Source organism: Dysidea avara, chromosome 1, assembly GCF_963678975.1.
Source record: "Dysidea avara chromosome 1, odDysAvar1.4, whole genome shotgun sequence".
In the NCBI taxonomy this organism is placed as follows: Eukaryota; Metazoa; Porifera; class Demospongiae; order Dictyoceratida; family Dysideidae; genus Dysidea; species Dysidea avara.
In genome coordinates, this window is record NC_089272.1 from 46,818,101 (window position 1) to 46,843,150 (window position 25,050).

The window sequence follows — 25,050 nt, forward strand, 5'->3', positions numbered from 1 at the left end:
ATGTATGAAAGGGTCTTTTTAGCATTGGGAAAGGGGACACTTAGTTGAGATTTATCACATTTTCCAGATGGTTTTATCCCCATAATTCGGCTGCAAAATAGAAAAGTCTTAAATTCAGCAACTTTTACTACAGTTGACAATGACAGAGTAAGAATGATACTAAATGACACCAGTTTTATATTTTCAGCTTAATATACTAATTATGTCAGCTTACATTTAAACATACTGTGATAGGGTAGTAAAGTCATTGAATATCATATCAGCATGCAGTGTAAAAGACAAATAAAATAAAAAAACTTTTATAAAATATGCAGTGTGTGTGTCCAAAGAAACCTAAATGCACTACGTTACTGCAATTTAAAATTTAAAATTTAAAATGTAATATTGCTATAATTTATTTATTTCTTTTTGTCTGATAATTTGTGTCTAGCTATTTTACAATTACAGCATGCAACACCTACAGTATGTACATACGCACCTTTGTTGATCTGGAACATCCACATTCCTGGAATACCTATATTACTAGTTTCTTGAACATTAATAATGCCTGAAGTTCGTGATCCAGGAACGGTCTCAAAATTTTCACCATCACCAGCATTAATTCCTGCTAGAGCTTCAGTTCCATAAAGTCCTCTAAATCCACCAGAGTTATCACCAGTAGTCCATTGTATTCTCCCATCAGCATATAGGAACATTACAAATGACTCAACTCCACTGGTGGCTAGTACACACTGGAATGTGTTGGTCTATACGAACAGTAGTAGAAGAAACTTATGTAGCTTGTGCATATTATAAATTATGTGTGTGTATGTTGCAACACACCCATGAGAATTGCATATGATTTATATTTACATGTATGAACACAATGCCCAAAGGTCACAGGCCCAAGGTTGGAGTGTTTACAAAACTGAATATGTGTCTTATAATTGATTTGTGGTAAGGGACATTCATGGATCAAAAGTAGCAAGAAAGCCAGACTATTGCTTAGTACTGTATCAATTAAAGGAATAATTTGATGGTTAGCTAATTTATTGGTAGCTAGTTTATTCATTGGTAAAGTAGAGGTTGAATGCACAGAAGATCACAGATCATGGCTGTTGTGGCTCCCCTGGCACATATCACTGGGTCTGGGATGTTTCTTCAAATTTTCAGCTACATGTTTCTGACTTCCTGTATTCACAGGCTTTAGCCTTCTCACAGGTCCCTAGTGTAGCTTGTTTTGCATGAAGGAATGCATGGCACTTTAGTCCAGCCGTTGTGCTGCCTCAAATTTAGACATGTGCTGATCCAGTCACTATGGAAATTATAGATAATTCATGCACCCCAACTATCAATTACTGACTCACATGTAAAATGGCCATTATGCTTTGCTTTCAACTATTACACATCATTACAAATAAAGAACAGTAGGAGAAATGTCTCTGCAAGTGACTTTCATTTACAAACATAGGGAAGTTATCACATGCTACCACGAATTAACACCTTGGGCTGTCAACAGAAAGAAGTGGGATACAAAGGAGGACAAAGGTAAGAAGGTAAGTGCAGGTGCATACATTGAACGTATGTACTGCAGTATGCCAAAAGGTACAAGTCAGGCTGAAGTGACATAAAAATGAAGTCCATAGTATTAGCTGTTATCGAGATACACTTGTCAGAAGGCGGACGGGCGGGCGGGCGGGCAGGCAGACAGTAAAAAAATTAACTAAATTAAAAAATTTGCATCAATTTATTTGAAGCATTTAGGGTCATACTGAAGGCACTTTTGGGCTCAAACTAATAGTGCCAAGGTACCAGGATGGTATTGTGAAGCTGGTTTTTGGGTGATATTTTTGGCCAGAAAAACCCAAACCTTCATGATTCCTAATATGCAGTACTACCATACTGTGTGATGCCTTTTACTGTATGTGAGCGATAGATTACCCATTGTAACTATATTCAAACGTAATACAGCAGTAACAGAAAAGTAAAGGAGGTGTAAATTATTGAGTCTTAAATGTACATATTCACCTTATCAGTCTTTTGATAGTAATAACCAACTTTGTCCCATGTTGCAATTAACAAGTTTGTGATTGTGACATTCTGTGATGTAGGAAAAGCTGCTCTTATTTCATTGGTTGCTCTAGCAAGGAGACTAGGATCAGTGGTCTGACGATAGTAGATATCCCCTGTTCCTCTGGTGTCAACATCGGCCCAGTATGGTGCAATAATCTTATCAGATCTACTCAGTGGGAATGATAGAGGAGTACGAACATTGTAACGACTGCCAAAACTAATAACTCCATTATCATTGACCTGTGAAAGCATATAAATCACTCAATCATTATATATCACAATGATATCATGTATGTGACCAAAATTTGGATAACTGTCGATGCTTGCACATAGATAAATTGGACTAGTCCAAGCTAGAATTCATTCCAACATACATGGAAGACCAAAACCTATAAACTGTAATGAAATTTTTACCTACAGTATTAACTTACTTCAATGCATAGTAACCTACTAGTATAACCAAGATTTTAAACATTATCAACAACTGTATCTTTAACAATAGCATGCAACTATAGGTTGTAATGGCTGTGGTTGGTGAGTAAGCAGGCTATTATCAGAAAATTAATGGTTCAACAGGCTGTAAGGAGCCTTCAACCTTAATATAAAAAAGTCTGGGAAACTGTCCAATGGTGCTTTAATGTCCAAGATGTTGAATTATTCCCATTTGCTTTGATAAATCTTAGCCATCATAGCAGCTTGAGTAACCTAATGGTATGGTTATTGTGGTGTAGTGATCCTGGTATCCATTCATGGTTGATGATCAACAACTTTCAAAACTTTAGTCACATTACACATGTGATAAACATACATATGCTGTCCGGACAACTTGACCATAAAATACAAACTCTTGTGATAATGTAATGACCGATGAACTTCCTTCACCAATATAGGGGTAACGTAATGATGTGTCACCATGAGAATCTCCATAAGGATAGAACTGCAAAAGACAATATGTTAATAGTGACCAATTTTGTACATATTTTACATGCATGACACAAATATACGCATACAGTACACCAAGTATGCAATTTATTAAGCTAATGGGTTATTTTATGTAACGCTACTGTATATGTATACTGTAGATTGTCTTGCTGTACAGCATACGTATGTACATAGAGTAATTATAATACTATTGCATGACTACTTATATTTAGTAAGTACATAGCGTGTATCAGAAACCAATAATTACATTAAAAATTGAATATCTGATGAAGAAAATTTATAACGGTTGAATCATGATCTATTATTTCTCTCCAATAGGGAATTTTTTGCAATGAGTGAAGCTCTGTAAAATACACAAACATCACTCTGCTTTGAACGACATATTGTAATTCTGATCATTAATAACTATAACAGTAATGACAAGGCCCTATTCCCATTAGTGTACATAAATATCAGCCATTGAAAACCCAGATGCTTCATTATTAAAGACACTAAAGTATGGTCCCAAGGTGTCCTTTATACACTAGTTAAAGCAGTGCAATATGGAAAATACAATACGGGGTGTGGTCAAGAGACAAATATAATACGAGGCAAAGCTGAGTGCTATATTTGGCTTGAGACCACACCTGAGTACTATATTTTCGGTAATGTATGAGCATATGCAGTGTTTTTACTGGTTTACTGTATAAATCCAGAGTTTTAGTCAAGAAGAAGACCGTTTAATACACTTCATCATGACCTGGAATGCCATGATGGCAGTGAGAAAACTAACGCCTACTCATGACTAGCAGAAGGTTAATTTGTAGCTATTAATGCCAAGTTATCACAAGATTTGTGATTTGTCAGATCCAGAATCCACTTAATAGTGGAACAAGAGGACAAGGAGAACGACTAAGGAAGGCTAGTTATGGTGTATGTGAGCAATGGGCAATTTTTACAGCTGTCTAATCATTGTTCATGAGTGTGACATTAATACGACAAAGTTGAAGCATCAATGTTGTAGTGGAATTACTAACATTTGTGTGCATAACCATTAATTTGTTTTAAATTGCTATGGTAACATTGTTCATGGCTTTGTTAGTGGGCATAACTGTGGTCATTCTAGTGTCTCCGTGGATTGTGTTTATGTATTGTTGTGTCACATTCACACAAAGTGTGCTTTATTACTAAAGGAAAATAAAGCAAACTTACTGTAGATGGAAAATATAGCACACTTTTACATGGTATGGAATAAAAAGCAAGACTCTTCTCCTTTGAACTTATGTAGATGGTATCATACATTAAGGTAAATCATACAGTACAGTATCAGTACTGTAGTCATGCAAAAGCAGCCAAACTGTAAAAAGGGTGCAGCCTTCAAAAGCCTGGGTGAAAAAGTTGTGAAATCAAAGGTGTCAAGAAATGGCTACAATGATGTTAATGCTAATTAACTTCAGTAATGTACACAGCCAATATTGCAATTTAGAAGCATTAACATCATTGCAGTATGTCTTGGTCACCACCTTTGATTTCACAACTTTTTCACCCAGGCTTTTGAAAGCCTTATAGCTTCATTATTAATTTTTTGCAAGGATTTCACTACTTTTTGTGTTTTACATACCCCATAGCCAGTCATAAACTGGTTTTGAGGCTTGTTTGTACCCAGTTTGTTCCTATATAGAGATAAAATAATGATTATGGAAGATAGAGTTTGTAACAGTATTGTATTGCAGACTTAAATTGAATATTTGTTAAAATACTCTAATAGAGTGCACGTTTTTCAAAGAACACAAATAGAATGTTCCATAACAATCTAGATTCTCCATTGCTATATGTAGGAAAAAATTATCAAGACACATGGTAGCATGTTGTGTGGTCAAGAATGCTGGTGCATCACAACGTGTATATATAGGCAGGAAGAAATAAAAGCAGAATTTTCATAGTTGATAGCTCCATGGTCGCTTCTACAAAACAGACCATTTTTGTATGATACTGTAGCTGTCTGCCAGGTAGTGTAGACCACACAACAAATGTAATTATGCTAGCTCCAGCCATTCCTGATATATAGGTAGCCAAATTTAGACTTTTTTTCTTTTTTTCTTTGTCTATTGGGACCTAAATTACTCTTTTCACACGATTCACAAAAATTGTTATGAAACACAAATTCGTAATTCTGTTACTTTGAATTTGGTAGATAAAGAGCACATAAAGGTACTAAGTTTGTAAGGAATCTGATAAGTATTCACAGTCCTATGAACATTTATTCGTGCAAAAAGGGTGAAATTTGTCATGGCTACAAGGTAAACCACTAATGCTAATAACTTGAAATTTGGTGTGCACATAGGCTAGCCATATAGCAGTGCCTTTGGAAAGTTTGAAACACAAAACACTAACAGCTACAGAGTTGCAAAGCAAAAACCAAACAACCATAAATCAAGAGGTTGAGATACTCTAATACAACAGTCACGATGGGGTAAAAAGTGCATGAAAACATTGGAAAAACTCACCAGATTTTGAACCAGGGACCTCCATGCAAGTCCTTGTAATCGCAGAGCCACTGATATCATGACTGTTCATCTTACTTTATAATGTTTACCATTCCCTAATGTAAATTGCTGTAGAACATTCTATGTGTATTTTATTAGACTTCTTCAAAAAAAATGTGCACTCCATTAGAGTATTACTGTAATATTTCCAAAAAACCAAATAAAACTATACAATTATAACTTCTGTTTTCAATAATCATCATTATGTCTGCAGATTGTATGCAAAAACAAACCCCAAAGCCAACCATAGGTTGGCTTTGAGTTCATATAACAAAATCCTCACAAAACAGCCAAGTGGTGGAAAGGATGCAGCCTTCAATATCCAATTATGAAATCAAAGGTGGCAGCCAAGAAATGGCTGCAATGATTTTAAATGCTAATAAATGTCTAACATTATATAATTTTGCAGTCATTTCCTGACCATAACTTTTGATTTATGTTAATGCAGCCATTTCTTGGTCACCACCTTTGATTTCACAACTTTTTTGACCTACTGTAGGTAATTTAAAGCTGCACCCTTTTTCCACAGCTTAGCTATTTTGGTGTGGATAAACTTTTACTGTTGAGTACTCTTGTATAAGGCAGAAATTAAGTGAGTTGATCAGCTGCTCTTTGTAAATTAGGCATGAGGCTATTATGCTCCAAAATTGAGCATTATACGTTTGAGCAGTGCTCAAAAAAATCCCCTATTATGCTTTTGAGAATTGCTCATTATTCCAAAAATTATGCCACCATAATTGGCTAATAATGCCAGGTCATTGCTGTATCAGGCCACTTTCATTGATGTTTAAGCTTCAAATAGTCCTGAATTCTTTAGTTGGTTGCTGTATTAGAGTATTCATTTCAATGTGACTGCTTTATTAGAGTAAATAATATTCAGTGATTGCTCTATTACAGTTTCTGACTGCTCTATTAGAGTATCTTGAATTTTTGTAATGGAATTGTGAAATCTGCAGATTTTCTTACTGTTAAAGCTTTATAATCACCTCAAAGTGCTAGCATAATTCTTGATTCCCACACATACCTATTATTCCTGAAATTATGCTAGCATAATCACCGCATCCCTATTGTAAATTCTTGTGGCTGTTTATTAGAGTATTTTAACAATTTTACAACAGGTTGATTTCCCTGTAACACTGTAGCTGTCAATATGATTTGCTTTAAACCACAAAAGGTTTGAGCTTTTATGGCTAACATATTCACAGACCAATTTTCAAGTTGTTCTCACAAGTTACGAAGTGGTATATAAACCCTGCAGGTGTGACAAAACATTTTATTGGTATTTTAATGCAAACAATTGTTTATAAATCCATGAACATCCATTAGATTTGCACCAAACTACGTAGGTAAGTAATTCAGCTTTAATACATCCTTGAGTAAGCCAATTTCAAGGTGATCAAGTTATTCATTTGCTATTTGTAAAATCGTTTTGTGAAGCGTGTCACAAAGGAGAAAATCTAACCCCACTAATTGAAGAAATTAATTCAAACTTTGAGAGCTCATATCTCATAAACACACATGGTTAACTAGCTCAAATTTGGAATCTAAGGAGGATGTAAAGTAAACATCTTTCTATCTGAGCACAGAGCTACGTACATAGGTGTGAAAATCACATTTTATTTCTTCCTATCAATATACATATAATATCAGTATACCATGCCTGCCTCCTTGGCCATACTACCATGTGTCTTGATACAAGAGGCTTGCCTTTACAAAGAAATACTGACCAGAAACCAGCCTAACAATACCTTCATGGTGAATTGGCAGTGTTGGTTGCTGTATAAGCAGGCTCAAAAGTGTCTTCATTAAGCCCGAAATGCTTCCAATAATAAAATCACTACATTTTTTAATTGAAATTTTCTACTGACTGACTGACTGTCTGATTGACAAACTAACTGATGCCTTCATATATCAATAATAGCTAATGCTACAGGTTTCATTATTTCACTGCTAGACTTAACTTCAACTTGACAGGTGACTTTGAAATAATGCAGTATGCCTTACTCCTTTGTATTCCTTTTCTTTTTTCTGACAGCGCAAGGTGCAATTCATGGTAGTGTGTAATGACTTTACAATGTTGACAATTACATATGTTTACAATGAGAATTCTCTGTATTTTCTGTAGTGATTGGCCATCTAGTGGCATGTCTTGTAGTGTTCTTTATTTGTAACGGGCAGAAAACAAAGCGTATTGGCCACAGTCAAATGTAAAGTAAATACAACACAGTAAATTGTTAAATTTAATGGATCGACTAAAAGGAGTAGTCAACAGAAGATATACTGTACCTATAGAATCAAATTTGAGGGTAAAAATATGTACACAAATCACTGTAAGCACAGGCAAACAATATAGATGTATGTATTGCATATTAATTATTATTTAGTGCATTCATAAATGCAATAAATAATTTTATTATATTTATTCTATTCAGATTTATTTAGCTTAAGCAAATGAGTATTAATAATTATTTGTGCAGTTGTTATTTCCTATAAGCGATTTTTGACCCAGCATTTAAACAAACACAGCATCTATGCCCAAGTGTTTAATTCTTAGAGCACACAAGTTGAAAGGGTGATTGTGGACAAAGTGGTGCTGAATATAATCAACTCACAATTTGGGATCTTTACTTGCAACAATGACATACAATGTGGAAATGTGTTTATCCAGTACATAGACTCTTTTGTTTATAACAAGTATAGCCTAGCATTTAGCACCCCGACATTTAAATAGACTCAAGTATGTATTATAGTTTGGCATGAAGTACCCAGTGTGCATTTGAGCCTGGCTTTATTACAAATATACGTGGTACACTGTAGAGTAATAAAGCTGCTTACACGTACCTCAGATAAGCATGTCTTGTTCTCTGGTTCACACCCATTGACAGCTAGAAGTCATGTGACAATAATAGACACATACTTTTGGCTACCTAATACATACATACAGCACTTACATACTGTACACATATCATACAGTACGATCATAGTAACTGTATAGTAGGGACCACAAAGGAGTAGGCATGGCCCACAGAATAATATCGCCCAAAAAACAGTCTCAATTTTCCCTGACGACGATGAGGTAATATTGGTTAGGTAAAACTAAGCCAAAAAAAGCTTTCAGATTGACCCAAAACGCTTTCAACAAGTTTCTACAGAATTTTAAAAATAATTTATCTAACAGAATTTTGTACTGACTGAGTAAGTAACTGACTGACTGATTCCTTCAGACAAGCGTAACACGATAATGGCTAAGGCTATGGGCTTGATTTTTTCACTGTTCAACGTCGCTTCAGCTCGACTGGTGCCTTTTGGCATACCGCAGTATGCACAATGCATTCTTCATGGACTTACCAGTGTCCTCCTTTGTGTCCCATTCATCTTTGCTGACAGCAAAAAGTGTCGATTTGGTGGTAGCACGTGATGGTTTCCTTTCGTAATGGAAATCGTCTGTATTTTTGTAGTGGCTATTTTGATTGCAAAGGTGCTTTTCGAACAGTTCTTGATTCGTACTGTTGTGTAACGGGTTGAACATAGCAGACAATGAAGCGTAATGGATACTTCACTGATAATACAGCTGGGGTGCGAGGCGCCATTCAGATGCAGTATGCGTGGGTTCACCAGTCATAATCAAGTAGCACGATAGTGTGTCGTGTGGCCCAAGAAGCCGGAGTGCCACACTGTGGGTATATTGACAGGAAGAAAGAAAATGTCATTTTCACACCTTTGTGTCTCGGTGATACCTAATCTGATTGGAGCTAAATTTACTGCAGAGTTGTCCGCCAGCTAGGGGAGTCCACATTCCAAATTTGAAGGAAATCGCTCAAGCCATTTCCAAGTTACAAGCAGCCAAAGTTTTGATTTTTTCTTTTTTTCCCCCTTTTTTTCATGTTTTTGCACACTTGAAAAAATTGCTATAAAACGCAAATGCATACTCCGATTGCCTTGAAATTCAGTACACAGAAATGCAGTCCAACGGCGAATCCTAGTATCAAATTGGGTGCAACTCCGAGGAATGGTTAAGGATTTATGACCAATTATTCACATTAAAAAAGATTGATTTATTGTTATGCGTACAGGGTAAGCCGCTTCATGGAATGAGTTGAAAATTGTTTTGTGGATAGATTAACCATTGTAGGAGTGCCTTTAGGTGGTTTGAAAGCAATCGAAATAAAAATCACGGAGATATGACACGAAACCGAAGATGTGTAACAATTGCGCGTTCAAGATTCGTGAATAAAAATATCAATAATTTTCACGCCTACCAGGTAAATCGCTTAGAGCAGTGAGCTGAAAATGGGTACGTAGCTAGAATAGTCATCTTAGAAAGTACTGGTAGTAGTACAGAACAATCGGATTACAAACCACTGAGTTATGAGTCTAAAGTCAACTCCATGTAGCAAATGCGTGATCAAGATACTCTAATAGAATAGTCACCCTAATAGAGCATTCAGCTAATTTATGACTTACTCCATTATAGATTCTTATTACATTGCAAGGTATGCTGTAGGGAGTCCAGAAGCAACCATTTAATATTGTAGACAGTTCAGCTACAAGCAGGTCACCCTGTAGAGAGATCAGCTATAAGAAATTAACTTGTAGAAAGTTCAGCTACAAAGAAACCATCATGTAGTGAGTTCATCTACAAACAAATCACCCTGTAGAGAGATCAATTAGAAGAAGTTACCTTGTAGAGAGTACAGCTACAAAGAAACCATCATGTAGAGAGTTCAGCTACAAACAAATCACCCTGTAGAGAGGTCAGCTAGAAACAAGTCATCCTGTAGAGAAATCAGCTAGAAGGATCACCCTGCAGAGAGTTCAACTACGAACAAATCACCCTGCAGATAGTTTAGGTACAAAAAAGTCACCCTGTAGAGAGATCAGCAAGAAGAAGTTATTTTGTAGAGAGTTCAGCTGCAAAGAAACCATCATGTAGAAAGTTCAGCTGCAAACAACTTACCCTGTAGAGAGATCAGATAGAAGAAGTTACCTTGTAGAGAGTTCAGCTACAAAGAAACCATCATGTAGAGAGTTCAGTTGCAAACAAATCACCCTGTAGAGAGTTCAGCTATGAAAAGATCACCAAGTTAAGCTAGAAAAAGTCACCTTGTAGAGATATCAGCTACAAAGAAATCGCCATGTAGAGTTCAGCTACAAACAAATCACCCTGTAGAGAATTCAGCTACCAACAAGTCACCCTGTAGAGAGATCAGATAGAAACAAATCACACTGTGGAGAGTTCAGCTACAAAGAAACCACACTGTAGGGAGTTCATCTACAAGCAAATCACCCTGTAGAGACTTCAGTTACATTTCAAGCCACCCAGTAGAGAGAGCAGCTGCAAACAAGTTATCCGTAGGGAATAACTGATATGTAAGAAATATATGTATTATATATATAATTTGCATATTTACTGATAAAATTAGAAATAGTTAAAGCATTTAAAATCTTCATCTTTTTCTTCTTCCTGTGGTAAAGAAAAAAGATAGGTTTAAAAAGCCCCAAAGCTGGCCATACATAGGCCGGCTTTGGAGTATACAAATACAAAAAGAAGTGAAATCTAATCCACAACAGCCAAGCTGTAAAAAGAGTGCGGCCCTCAAAAAGGCTATGGTGAAAAAAGATGTGAAATCCAAGGTGGCGGCCAAGAAATGGCTGTGATGGTAGGTTAATGGTAAAAATGTTAATAACGACAATTCAGGTGAACTTAGTGCCACTTGGTCTTGGCACAAAATTTGCCTGAATTGTTGTTATTAAAATTTTTACCATTAACCTACCATCACAGCCACTTCTTGGCTGCCACCTTGGATTTCACACATCTTTTTTCACCCTAGCCTTTTTAAGGGCCACACTCTTTTTTTACAGTTTGGCCTGTTTTGGATTAGATATTTTTTTTTTTTTAAAAAGGTTAACAAACAAGTACACAGAAAAATTGGGAATTTTCAACTAGAGTCGGGACCATAGCACATCGATAAAAAGTACTGAAACAAGCTGGAGTAATGCATGATATTAAATCACAGTAAAACAATAAGAAGTGTTATATCCCTACTGTGCATTTCTTGAACACAGTAGGGATATAAGACTTCTTATTGTTTTACAGTGATTTAATATTGTGCACTACTCCAGCTTGTTTCAGTACTTTTTATCGATGTGCTATGGTCTCTACTCTAGTTGAAAATTCCAAATTTTTCTGTGTACTTGTTCTTAATGTATATTTAATTCCAGAAGTTTGTTAAACTTTCATTAAAGCAGCCTGTGGGTGCCTCACATTAACATCTGTCTTTGATATTAATACAGCAATATTATTACCTTTTTGTTTTTTTGTTACTAATTACACCTAAAGTTCAAATGCTACACAAAATCACACATGTGATACACTCTAAACGCACAATAGGCATTAGTACTGTAGATTTACATGCATGTATATACATATTCTAAAGCATGTTGAAATCTATCGACATAACTATGAATGCTATACACTGTATTAAATTAACGTATAAGAAAAATAAGAATTTTAAGCTCTATTAGGAATCATAGAAATTAATGTAGCAAAACAAGGGAGGTCACCTACTCCTGAAGATATGCTTGTGGACATTAAATCCATACTTCAGTCAATACCCACAACTGAACTAGGGATTAAATGTCCACTAATATATTTTCAGGTATAAGCAATCTCCCTTGTTTCACTACTTTTTCTTTCTATGATCCCTAATCAGACTTAAAATTCCTTATATATACTTGTTTGTTTATTTATTTGTAACATTGTTACGACTGGTAAGTCCACGCATACTACATTTTAATGGACAGAATGGTACCAGACTTATTGTTTTCGTCTGAATGTGTGCCCCAACTATCAATATTACTGAAATAGCAAAGTGGTCATTATGCTTAAATTTCAGCCTGTTACATAGTATTACAAATGAAGAACCCTAGGAGAAGTAGCTGCAATAAATCCAGTCATGATGGAAAATTGGACAATTTCTGTCCAACATAGGGAAGCCATCTTGCGGTGCTACCACAAATTTACACCCTGTGCTGTACATGTGAGAAACAATATATGGCACACAGAGGAGGGCACAGGTACGTAAGTTAAAAGCATGAATTGTATTTACTGTGGTATGCCAAAAGGAACTTGTGCTGAAGCGAAAAGTGAAAAAAATCAAGGCTATAAATGCCTTAGCCATTATCAGGTTACACTTGTCTGAAGCCATCAGTCAGTCAATCAGTAGAAAATTCCACTAAAAATATATTTTATAAGTTCGTAGCACCTTTTTGGAAGCATTCCAGATTGCTTTTGGGTTTGGCTATACCTAACCAATACTACCAAGGTACCATGAAGGTATTGCAAGGTTGGTTTTAGGATGGTATTTTTGGCCAGAAAAGCACAAACTTTCATGATCTCTAATAAACAGACTATCAAACTGTATGATATCTCTGGTTTATTTCTTGTTGTGGTAATGTGATTATACAGTATACATACCTCTTAAACTAAACATCCAGATTCCAGGGATGCCTATGTTACTTGTCTGTGTAATATTAATAATGCTGGGAGTTTGTGATCCAGGAATGGTCACAACATGAACACCATCACCAGCATTAATTCCTGCTAGAGCTTCGGTTCCACCAAGTCCCCTAGATCCACCAGAGTTACTACCAGTAGTCCATTGTATTCTCCCATCAGCATATAGGAATATTACAAATGACTCAACTCCACTAGTGGCTAGTACACACTGGAATGTGTTGGTCTAAAAAAGTGTTTAATGATATTTACTCAATATACATCAAGTACTAGTATAATATGTTGAATGCGGTAGGGATCAAGACACATGGTAGTGTGTTGTGCAGCCCAAGAAGCCAGTGCACAGCACCATGAGTAACTGAGTATATTGATAGAAAGAAAAAAAACGTGATATTCACACATTCGTAACTCTGTGCTGCCTTTACGAAACACTCATTGTTTGCTGTGGAGATATCTGCTAATGTCAGTACCCCACAATCCAAATTTCAGCAAAATCACTTCAAGCAATGCCGAGATATGATACTTCAAAAAATGGCTTAGTTTCTTCGTTTTTTTCTTTTTTTTTGTCTTTTCGCACACTTACAAAAACTGCCATAAAATGTGAATGCAATATCTGATTGACTTGAAAATTGGCACACAGAAAGGAGGTATAAAGACGCATCGTGGTACCACGTTTGGCTGGAATACAATAAGCATTCAAGGAGTTATTAGTGATTATTCACAAAGTATAACACCAATATGTTGTCACAGCTAAACTGCTTAAGTGACCAATTTTGCCAGATGACAGGCATTTATGCCTGTCATTTGACCTAGGTTACCAATTTTTTTCATTCAGTGAATCTTTTTGGTGTACACGTTTGTTATTCATGCACATATTTTAAGTTTTTTATCTGCTAACTGTTATGTTCAAAGTTTTTCATAGATTGCTTTGAAATATAGGGGCTCATGGAACAAAATTTTAGTGAGTAAGGCAGGCTAATAGCAGATTTGTTCATCTTGTTGTTGTCCCGTATGCTGTATTAAAGTAGGTGACATTTTTCACAAACCATTTGTTTGTACTTTGTGTTTATATGTCTTTGCTACACACTTAATATTTGCATCTATGTTTTAAGCATATAGTTGTGAGGTGACAATTTATAGGCACTCTAATAGAGCCTTCATGTACACATTCACTCTAATAGAGCCTTCATGTACACGTTCACTCTAATAGAGCCTTCATGTACACATTCACTCTAAAGAGCCTTCATGTACACATTCATTCTAATAGAGCCTTCATGTACACATTCACTCTAATAGAGCCTTCATGTACACATTCACTCTAATAGAGCCTTCATGTACACATTCACTCTAATAGAGCCGTCATGTAGACATTCACTCTAAAGAGCCGTCATGTACACGTTCGCTGTAAAGAGCCGTCATGTACACATTCAATCATATTTCAAATAAAATTCTGTCAAAATTAATCTCAGAAGGCTAAAATGGGAACATGCTTCCGGATAAAACACACTTTGCATGCTGAGTGTGTACACAAGCTATGCAAACTCTTACCATCCTCCTTAGTCCCCTCACATAAACTTTTAGCTGCTATGCTCCTGACTGGCATGCAAAAATGCAAACATCACAGTAAAATCATTTGTTCAGAATTGAAGTAATTGATGAAGATGAGCAGCCTGTATAGGTACCACTGTGTATGCATTACTGGCACCATGCAATATAGTTTACACCTGTGAGTGATATGAGCTATAGGCAATTTCATAATAATGTATTATTAGGTATATTAATAACCATTGCCCCTGTCAAACTGAATTTTACATGATTTGTAGGTGTCAAGGTCTGAAATAATTTCTCCAATTTTTAAAAGGTTATAGTTCACGAGATGATATTTTGAAGTTTATAGTTTTCCCGTGTAAGTGAGGAGGCAATAGTTGCCCCTTCTGGGCAATTAATTAAAGATGATTTATACAAAAACACAAGTCATATTTCAATTTAACTTTACAGTGTTGTAGGTGTGAATGTCAAAAATAATCTCTGGGAGTTTTAAATGGATAGTGTATATGGGTCATAAGTCAGAGTAAATAAGTCAGAGTAAGAGGGGCAAGAGGGCTGTAGCCCTTGTCAAAAAGATTATGGATGGGCTTAGCCCCCCTTAAATTATCTATAGCTGTCATTGAGAGCCTATCTCAAGAACATTAATAATTTGAGATACTCTTATATAGAGCAGTCAAGATTCGGATACTCTAATAGAGCAGTCGTCACAGTAATCTTCAGAGCAATGTAGCAAACTATGCATGTATTTATTATCCACCCCAAAAACACCTTCGCTGTAAAAAAGGCACGCCCAAGAAACTACAAGTACCTGGAACCCAATGTAAAAAAACAAAAAGAAAACAGCTCAGCTGAAGTGAAAAGTAACTGGTAACTTAAAGAGCTGATATCTTAAGCGGCCAAGAATACAATTACTAAAGTTTAATCCATGCAAGAACACCTTGGCTATAAAACAGGTGTGTACATGAAAGTAACTGGCAACTGAAATGGCTGATATCTGAAGCGGCCAAGAATGAATGGTCATATACAACTAATTCAATAATTTAACACTGAACCTTTATAATTCAGCTGTGTTCTATATTCACTCTTGCTGCATCATAAAGTAATTTCTTTTAACTCTAATTGGCTGGTAATTTGGCCGCCTTTTTTAATAGTCAGTGTAATAGGGCAAAAAAAGGCGGCCAAATTACCAGCCAATTAGAGTTAAAAGAAATTACTTTACGATGCAGCAAGAGTGAATATAGAACACAGCTGAATTATAAAGATTCAGTGTTAAATTTTTGAATTAGTTGTATATGACCATTCATTCTTGGCCGCTTCAGATATCAGCCATTTCAGTTGCAAGTTACTTTCATGTACACACCTGTTTTATAGCCAAGGTGTTCTTGCATGGATTAAACTTTAGTAATTGTATTCTTGGCCGCTTAAGATATCAGCTCTTTAAGTTACCAGTTACTTTTCACTTCAGCTGAGCTGTTTTCTTTTTGTTTTTTTACATTGGGTTCCAGGTACTTGTAGTTTCTTGGGCGTACCTTTTTTACAGCGAAGGTGTTTTTGGGGTGGATATCACTCATTTTTGTCAGTGATAGACTCTACATTTGGTTTAAAAGGTAATTTTTTTGGAAATGAGCAATTAACATTAATGCAGAATAATTATTATCTTGGAGAGTCAATAAAATCCATACATAATAATGATTGTTTCATAATACCGTAAATTCGGAAGTATGAATTTACGGTGTAGTATGACTGTTCTATTAGAGTAAATCTATCTTTACAGCCTGCATGTGACGAATATATCTCATATCTGTGCATGTTAAATGCTTCAGACACCTAATTAAACTTGCAAGTGACTAATTAGTTTACAGTTGCTACACAGCTATAAATACATTTGTAATTGTTATCACCATAATCATTTATCATGTTATAACCATTTTTTATTATTTTGGTCACAACTTCAGGATTAGAGCAGCAGAGAAAGGAATAGAGGACTCAACCATCAAGACTTGTATATGGGAGATGGAACAGTATTGCAATGGACAATGCCGGTACTAACCCCTCAAGGGTGTTGCAGTACAGTATAGATGCAAGACCAGAGCCTCGATCGTCACCTTTTGACTGTGGTCACAACTTCAGGATTGGAGCAGCAGAGAAAGGAATGGAGGACTCAATCATCAAGACTTGGGGAGATGGAATAGTATTTCCAAGGACAATGCCAACACTAACCCCTCAAGGTTGCCACAGTGCAGTATCGATACAACCACTCCAACCAGTGCATGTGACCAGAGCCTCGATCATCACCTTTTGACTGAAATTTTATACTTGATGAAGCAATTAAAACAAAAAAGTTGTAGTACTTATACTTTCCTGGGGGAGCATGCCCCCAGAGTCCCAGACTCCCTTGCCTGTTCAGCAGAATAATAGGATTGAGCCTTACTACCACTTTCACCTTTATTCTTGGCCCGGATGTACATATCGGCAACATAATACAGTAGCTGTAGATAATGCCCCTAGGCAGAGCTATAGGGGTGGGAATTTTTCCCTACTATCACACTATCACAGTAGTTCTTCTCGCAGTTCTTTGCCTGGCCAACATCAACTGCTGTCAAAACATTAGTGTCGTCCCCCAGACCCTTCCTCAAGCATGCTTATCACACAAAAATAACTTAGTTTAGCAGTGCACAAACAATTATTGACAGCATATGTACACTTACCGCATTGTTGAACCATGTATACCACAAGAATCCACCGGATTGACAACTAACACGTGATCTATTTAGGGGAAATCTCGTGGAAAGTCCCTAATTACCTTAAGCGGACACTCGTGATACGTGATTTTAAATTGAATGGTTTAAGAATGTAACTAGATGGTGAGGCGTACTTTAATCGGCTCGAACTTAATGAGAAACTCGAGCCCCTCGTGAGAAACTACATCGCTTGAGCAACGCTTGAAGAAGTAAGAGTCAAGAATACTGATCAAGGTACTCTATGATATATGCCGGTCTTGAATGCTAACGAAACGAGGAGTGAAGTTTGTGTAACGTGTCACATCGCCATACACTGATTCACCGTGTTTGTGCGATAGGGTTTATGGACCTGTCCACCAGATGCTGAAAGGAAATTCATTCCATCTTATGAAGTTATTGATATACTCATTGTTGGGGTCCACGGGGACATCGATGATCATTTACCAGTCAGCTGTAAGTAATGTTACAACAGAAGAAAAGGAACCATTTCCATACCCCGGCTATGGCATACTGATTTTCCTGGTCAGTTTATGTACACTCAACCACAGATCGAAATGTAGAACTTTGGTTGCAGGTGGAAAATAAACACCTTTTTACTCAGTTACAAGAGATTCACCCAGCTGGGATAAAATGTTGAAGTGAATGTCATTAGTACTAACTTGTTCATCAGGTATTGGACAATTCCAAGTGTCCAGATTATGCAGTTGTCCTCATGTTCAAGTTTACACGTTTAGGCAAGTTCCACAACGTCCTATAATCTATTACTATATCAGTGTGGAATAATGCTTATATAATATTTTTCATATTCCAGGCTTTAGGTGTATTGTATTTAACACCTGCTTGTTGGTTTTTGCAGGCCATCTGGTCATACTGGTTTATCCACTAGCAGTTGAATGTGATCATGGTACATATGTAAGTTGAGACCATGCAAGAACAAAGATACAGGTGTCATGAATTTCAGGTCAGTTAACGTTCAGAGGAATTGTATTATTGCAATTGTTCTTTTTGTAGTTATCAATTATCAGTGACCAGTTTGTGATAGCGTACTTTTGTTTGACCAATGACCTAATGTTCTGATTTACATGCTTACCCAACAGTTATGTTACTCACTTAACCTGCATATGGGATATATATATATTTTTAGTTCATTTTGATTATCCATCCTTTATTGGTACAGCCTGGCATATTGATTTTTTGCACATTCTCAGTGCCTGCTGGATTGTTTCGTCAGATATCGAAACAGGTGTCTTTGGTGTTGCGACCGATGTTCCAGGTCAGTTTGCATTTGTGTTTAATTTAAGGTTGACTTCAGTGCCTGCTTATTCTTTTACAGGTCTCGGTATCGAGTGTCATGAATTTCAGGTCAGTTGACATACAGAAGATTGTATTATTGCAATTGTTGTTTTTGTAGTTATCAATTATCACTGTATACTAGTGATGTGAATTTGCAGGTCAGTCTACTCAGATGTATCGGGTATAGTGTTGATGGGTTCAAACAAATATCCAGTGTAGACTGTAGTGGCATCAAGGGTGTTAATTTCTAGGTCAGTTTACATGTTGTGATGTTAGTGATTTTTTCCTAGTACCCAGATGTTAAGTATATAGTATTTAATGCCTACCTGTTATGTTTTTAAATTATGGTATATCAGTGTAGACAGTACAACAGTAAGCCTTCTGTGTTGTAGTAACTATTTGTTTCATAATTATGCTGTTGTCCTGGAATGGCACAATTTTTGGGCAACCAGTGTGAAGTCCAGTGGTACAAACATTGTATTATGACCAAGTTGGGATAGCATACTTTTGTTTGATTAATGTCCTAATGTTCAGGTATGACATGCTTACCCAATAGTTATGTTATTCATTCACTTAGCCTGGGATATAATTTTTGTTCATTTTGATTATCCATGCTATTATTGATACAGCCTGACATATTGATTTTTTTGTACATTCTCTTTTAATTCAGTGCCTGCTGGATTGTGTCATCAGATATCGAAACAAGTGTTTTTGGTGTTGCGACCAATGTTCCAGGTCAGTTGCATGAGTGTTTAATTTAAGGTTAACTTCAGTGCCTACTTATTCTTTTACAGGTCTCAGTATCGTCTTGCTGACATACAAGAAATCATCACTATTGTTGGAACTATTTTTAGTCAAGTCTTGATGTGATGTTGATTAATGTTGTTACACATTGTTGTATGTTTACCATATGGCAAGAAATTTTCATGGCCATCATGAAATTTGAATATTGTGTAAGTTGTGTGGAACAACCCCAACTCATACATGGTCACTGGCAAACCACGAACCACATTCGAGCCACAACACCACCAACCACATTCGAGCAATCCATTACAAAATTTTGTTGCACCATTTGTGTGTGCATAATACTTACTGAAAGCCACAACACAAGCTACATGGTAAACACTACATAGAGGTGCTAAAGGCTTGTTACCTTTTGTATTCACCTTATCGGCCTTTGTGGTTAATCTACATGTAAATAGAGAATTGAAGAGTATGTTTAAAGCACCTTCGCTAGTGATTTGTTCTTCACACCATAAGACAACTGGCGATTTATAAACGCTCGTATGGGGTGTGGCACTAAATGGAATTTAAAAGATTTCTGCTTAAAACGCCATCCTTAGGGAACTTACGGTTCAGCACGTTGTCACAACTTGTTTATCAGGCATTAGAATTTGTGTCCACGTCGTGCCTTTAAAAGTTATTGTAGGGATTAGAGGTTTGATTGAAGAAAATATGCGTATAGGCAAACGAGGATTGGATAATGTCAGTGCTAGATGGACTATACAAACACGACTATGTTGACTGGTATAACGTGACAGTAGTTGTAACATAAGGTAGAGAAATAAAGTGAAATACGCCTATTTTTTTATTTTGTGATGGTTACTTTTTTATTTTAGCGAGGTCGCAAGAAAACTATGATGATGATGACGACTCCTAAAGATTTTTTATCACGTAATGCAATACAAATCTATTGAGAGATGTTGCATAATCTAGGACTAATATTGCAAAACCGGCCCTACACGTAAATAACTCACAGTAGTGGCCGCGCGTCTTTTAATTGGGCATGCGCTTTGTAGTTTCTTGGCCGCACGACTCACTACCGTGAGTCTTGATTAAGATATGACATTTTTACAGTTGCTCAGAAGGGGCAACTATTGCCCACTCACATAGTAAAGTACAGCGAAACTACAAAACTTCAAATTGCCACATCTACCTATCCCTTTATAATTGGACAAGTTACTTTAGACATTGACACCTACAAATAATGTAAAATTCAGGTTGCTAGGGGCAATGGTTAACTTATTTTGTTACTATATCTTAACATAGGCTAACTGCATAATATACACAATAGGGCAAGTCCTATGTTGCAAGGAACAGTGGGTGCCAGTGCTGCAATCTACATTATGAATACTTGATGTCAGTAAGTTAACTGTAGAATCTAAAATGGCATTACATGTATGTCCTGCATGTACAACTAAACTAGTACCACATACTTTATACCATGCATTCCACACACATAACAATAGTACATGAATGGCACTGATGTCAATGCTTGGTTTCCATTACATTACATTAATGAATTTTAGTTAATGTAAAGACAATTCTGCATGTAGGTCAGGTAACAATACTATTTAAACATAATTTGAAGTTATGGAATTAAAAGCCATCATTACAAAACTGAGTATAAACTTTAAAATCATACTTTAAGAGTTATACTACTTGTACCTATGGCATTGTATATCTCTTAAAAGCCAATAGATTTGACCAGTATATTATTTTTATTATTATTAACACTTTACAGTATATATCAGACACTCTGAAGAAATTTCTTCAGCTTTAATAAATACTTTTACATCTTACTTTATCAGAATTTTGATAGTAGTAGCCAACTTTGTACCATGTAGCAATCAGTAAGTTTTTTATTGTCACATTTCTTGACTCAGGAAAAGCTGCTCTTATTTCACTGGTTGCTCTAGCAAGGAGACTAGAATCAGTGGTCTGACGATAGTAAATATTTCCAGTTCCTCTGGTGTCAACATCAGCCCAGTATGGTGCAATGATCTTATTATTTCCACTCAGAGGAAATGACAGAGGAGTACGAACATTATAACGACTGCCAAAACTGATAACTCCATTATCATTAATCTGCATATAAAATTACATGTGTCATGCCTGAAAATATATGTACAAATAAAAATGCACAGTACAATACCTAAAGATATGCTTTTCTGTATAAAGTTAGTACTCACATAAACTATCCTGGCAGTTTCATCAAAGAAAGAAATGACTTCTGCTAATGTAATAGCTGGGGAACTTCCTTCACCAATGTATGGTCTTGGCAATGCAGAATCATTGTGTACAAATCCAAATGGATAAAACTAAGAAGAAATGTAGATTTACTTTAAAAAATTAAAGCAGTTGATAGTTACAGTAACCACATTAAAATTCAGCATGCGATATCATGTGGTTACATGCAAAGTAAGCAATCATTATCCTGGGAGACTTGTGTAGCAATGATGGTTAGTGAGAATTTTCCTTCTCCAACTAGTACACAAAATACTATAGTCCTATACTGCTCCAGTTATATAAAGAAAGGTGAAACACTCTCTCTTAAATGCTTACTACGTACATACTTCACTCATGTCAATACAGCATCCTTCAAATACAACTATAATGGTGCTTTAAGTTTTGGCATAATTTGCCAGGTTTAATTTGGCAATCAAGACCACAGTTGACACTACTCAAATACTACTGTAGAATAAAAGCTGATAATATAGTAACAGTTACTAAAATACAGTTACTGTACTACCGTATCAATGAAATTAACTACAGTAACCTTTACTATACAGTACCTCTGACAGACAAGTGTGAGTGTCCAGCTGACAATCATCTATCTCTAAAGTATATACAAACAAACAAAAATAATTTCAGATGAGTGTGTGTGCAACCTAATTTGAGAAAACTGATCATGTACACACATGAATAGATTGTGGGATACACGATTGTAAACATTTTCACAAGAAGGTCAAAGGGTAGCAAGTTAGACATTTTCACTGTGAATGCAGCTGACATAAGTGTTTACTTCAATATAGTCCATAGCAAGTTAACTAACATCACCATCATTTTAATTAAGCAGCTTTTTCATGACTGCATCTGTGACAAAATTGCAAATACATTACCATGGGTGGTGGTGGGTAGGTCCCTACTATACAGTACTACCCAGTATTACTGTATGATTACGCTTCATTATTAGTCTAGCTACTCTTATAATGAAGATAATATGGCAATAGCAGAACATGGTGACCACGCCATTGAAATATGATATGGACCCAGAATGCCACTTGAAGTACTCCAATAAAGCAGTAACCTTTAATACAACATTCATGGAGGTGTGATTCATCTATCATACTATTCTGTGCAGTATAACAGTTAGGAAGTAGATAGAACCAGCATGAAACAGCTGCTGCAATATTTTATCATGTTAGTTGGGTAAATAAATGGTGGGACAAGTAGGAAAAAACAAACAATTGTACAACTTTGAATTCTATAGATACTGCATGCAAGTACATACGTACATATGTCATAAACAATTCATACATACGTGTGTTTACCCATTCACAGTGTTATGGTGCCTTGTCATGTTTACTTGTAAATTTCATGAGATTAAACGTGTTACAGTTTGTGAGGTAATGATCACCAGAAGGTCAATAGTGATAGATGAATTAACTAGTACAGTATGTAAATGCAGTAGTGTCTGCATCAAGTACATAGTTAGAGCCTATAGGTATTAATATTACTATATACCTGTATCAACTCGGAACATCCAAACTCCTGGAGTTCCTACATTGGTTGTCCGATCAATATTAATAATTCCCGTAGTTAGTGATCCAGGAATAGTTACAAATCTAAAGCCATCTCCACCATTAATCCCTGCTAGAGCTTCAGTTCCATAAAGTCCTCTATATCCACCAGAGTTATCACCAGTAGTCCACTCTATTCTCCCATCAGCATATAGGAATATTACAAATGACTCAACTCCACTAGTGGCTAGTACACACTGGAATGTGTTGGTCTAAAGGCAGTAACAAAATCATGTAGTATTAAACCTTATAGGGCTGAGCCTATTAGGTTCTTGAGTAATGCTCTATGAAAATGTTTGCTATACTACCATACATCCATTCATTGTGCCAAACTTTGCCTGCAAGACACCTGGACATGACTGCTATATTAGAGCATGTTTGACTGTTCTATTATAGTATTTCACCTGGAGCTAACTGTTCTAATCATCAATGTTACTTGTTCCTTAGTAGGTAGCTGAATATTACACCATGAGACTCTTTCACTATAACACCTTCATCTGCAAACCTGCTGTTATTATACTATCCAGAATACTAGAATTACACGTACTGTACATTTAATGCTTTCACTCTACAGTAAATAGCAAACTGTGTATAATGGCCCTGACATAATAGGTGCAGGACTACAACTGCATGTGTATATGTAACTTAATTATAAGAAAGTTTGATTAACACAAGCTTAACCTTTTGTTATGCAAAACCAGGCTCCCAGTTAATTCTACTAGGGACTTAATCAACCATTTAATTATGTTACTCTATGTCAATCAAGACTCAGTAGTGTGTCATGTAGGTAAAGAACTGGTGCACTAAACCAGGAAAATGCTATAGCTGGCTAATACAGGGCCTATGTTGCAATCTTATCATTAATAACATTACTGCTTGTTTTTACCCTGCTCTACCACTGTGCCTTGACACAGAGTAGATTCTGGAGGATACAAGTACCCAGTCAAACTATTGGGTGGGGATTTGGTAGGTGTACAGCAATTTCCAGTTGCAGGTGGCCTATTAAATCAAGTGAGTAGGAGTAAACTGCTTATCAACCAGGAAAGGAACATAATGCTTAGGTGCAAAACAGCTAGACTATTTTGGGGATCTATTTTTATTTATATGGTGGACAAACTTGGAGGCAATATCCTTCAGCAACATCCAGTGCCAAAGGAGATACAACAACTAGGGGCTGAAACTTCCCCTACAATAAACTACTTTAAAAAAGCATTGAATTATTGCCAGCTAGTCAGCAGAGAGAATAGTACAGTAGTATGATAGCAGAAAGAGAAAACAAATGTGAGTACTATTAATTGCCTACACCCAATAAGTATAAAACAACGAAACGTGGCTTTTATGTAATGAAATTTCTGTTTATATAGTCACAATCTAATGTACATGTAATCTAAAAGTGCAGCCTTGAATTACCTTATCACTTTTTCGATAATAATAACCAACATTGTCCCATGTGGCTATAAGCAAATCTGTGATTGTCACATTTTGTGAATTTGAAAAGGCTGCTCTTATTTCACTGGTTGCTCTAGCAAGAAGACTAGGATCAGTGGTCTGACGATAGAACACTTGTCCAATTCCTCTGGTGTCAACATCAGCCCAGTATGGTGCTATGATCTTATTAGTTCCATTTAAAGGGAAAGATAGGGGAGTACGAACATTATAACGACTGCCAAAACTGATAACTCCATTATCATTGATCTGTATATGGAGACATTAATCATAAAAAGTAATGTTAAATGTGCATTTGTCTAAGCAATCCATGTAGTTATTTGAACGTTATATTATGTACTAGATTACTGTTTGCTTAACTACTCACTCTATTGGGCTTATAGAGGCATGGTCTCTTGTTTACG

At 36.1% G+C, this 25,050-nt stretch overlaps 1 protein-coding gene and 1 long non-coding RNA gene across 6 annotated transcripts in view; one reads left to right on the forward strand and one right to left on the reverse strand.

Moving 5' to 3' along the window:
- LOC136265857 (uncharacterized) overlaps positions 1-25,050 on the reverse strand; it is a 425,715-nt gene that overhangs the window by 351,866 nt on the left and 48,799 nt on the right. For all 3 annotated transcript variants that reach the window (XM_066060794.1, XM_066060798.1, XM_066060806.1), the window contains exons 22-31: positions 24,611-24,895; positions 23,145-23,412; positions 22,193-22,236; positions 21,590-21,718; positions 21,201-21,485; positions 12,997-13,261; positions 8,361-8,404; positions 2,861-2,989; positions 2,008-2,292; positions 479-746 (exon numbers count right to left, since the gene is read on the reverse strand). In XM_066060794.1, coding sequence (XP_065916866.1) covers positions 479-746; positions 2,008-2,292; positions 2,861-2,989; positions 8,361-8,404; positions 12,997-13,261; positions 21,201-21,485; positions 21,590-21,718; positions 22,193-22,236; positions 23,145-23,412; positions 24,611-24,895 — 2,002 coding nt within the window. The remainder of the gene's footprint in view (positions 1-478; positions 747-2,007; positions 2,293-2,860; positions 2,990-8,360; positions 8,405-12,996; positions 13,262-21,200; positions 21,486-21,589; positions 21,719-22,192; positions 22,237-23,144; positions 23,413-24,610; positions 24,896-25,050) is intronic.
- Positions 17,443-19,574, forward strand: LOC136265838 (uncharacterized). 3 transcript variants are annotated; one of them, XR_010705761.1, is made up of 8 exons: positions 17,443-17,608; positions 17,663-17,846; positions 17,899-18,285; positions 18,533-18,597; positions 18,658-18,686; positions 18,736-18,868; positions 19,288-19,352; positions 19,412-19,574. It is a non-coding gene; the product is annotated as an uncharacterized lncRNA (long non-coding RNA). The 3 variants fall into 3 exon arrangements; XR_010705762.1 differs by lacking the exon at positions 17,443-17,608 and having other exon boundaries at positions 17,733-18,058; positions 18,181-18,285; XR_010705757.1 differs by lacking the exon at positions 17,443-17,608 and having other exon boundaries at positions 17,735-18,285.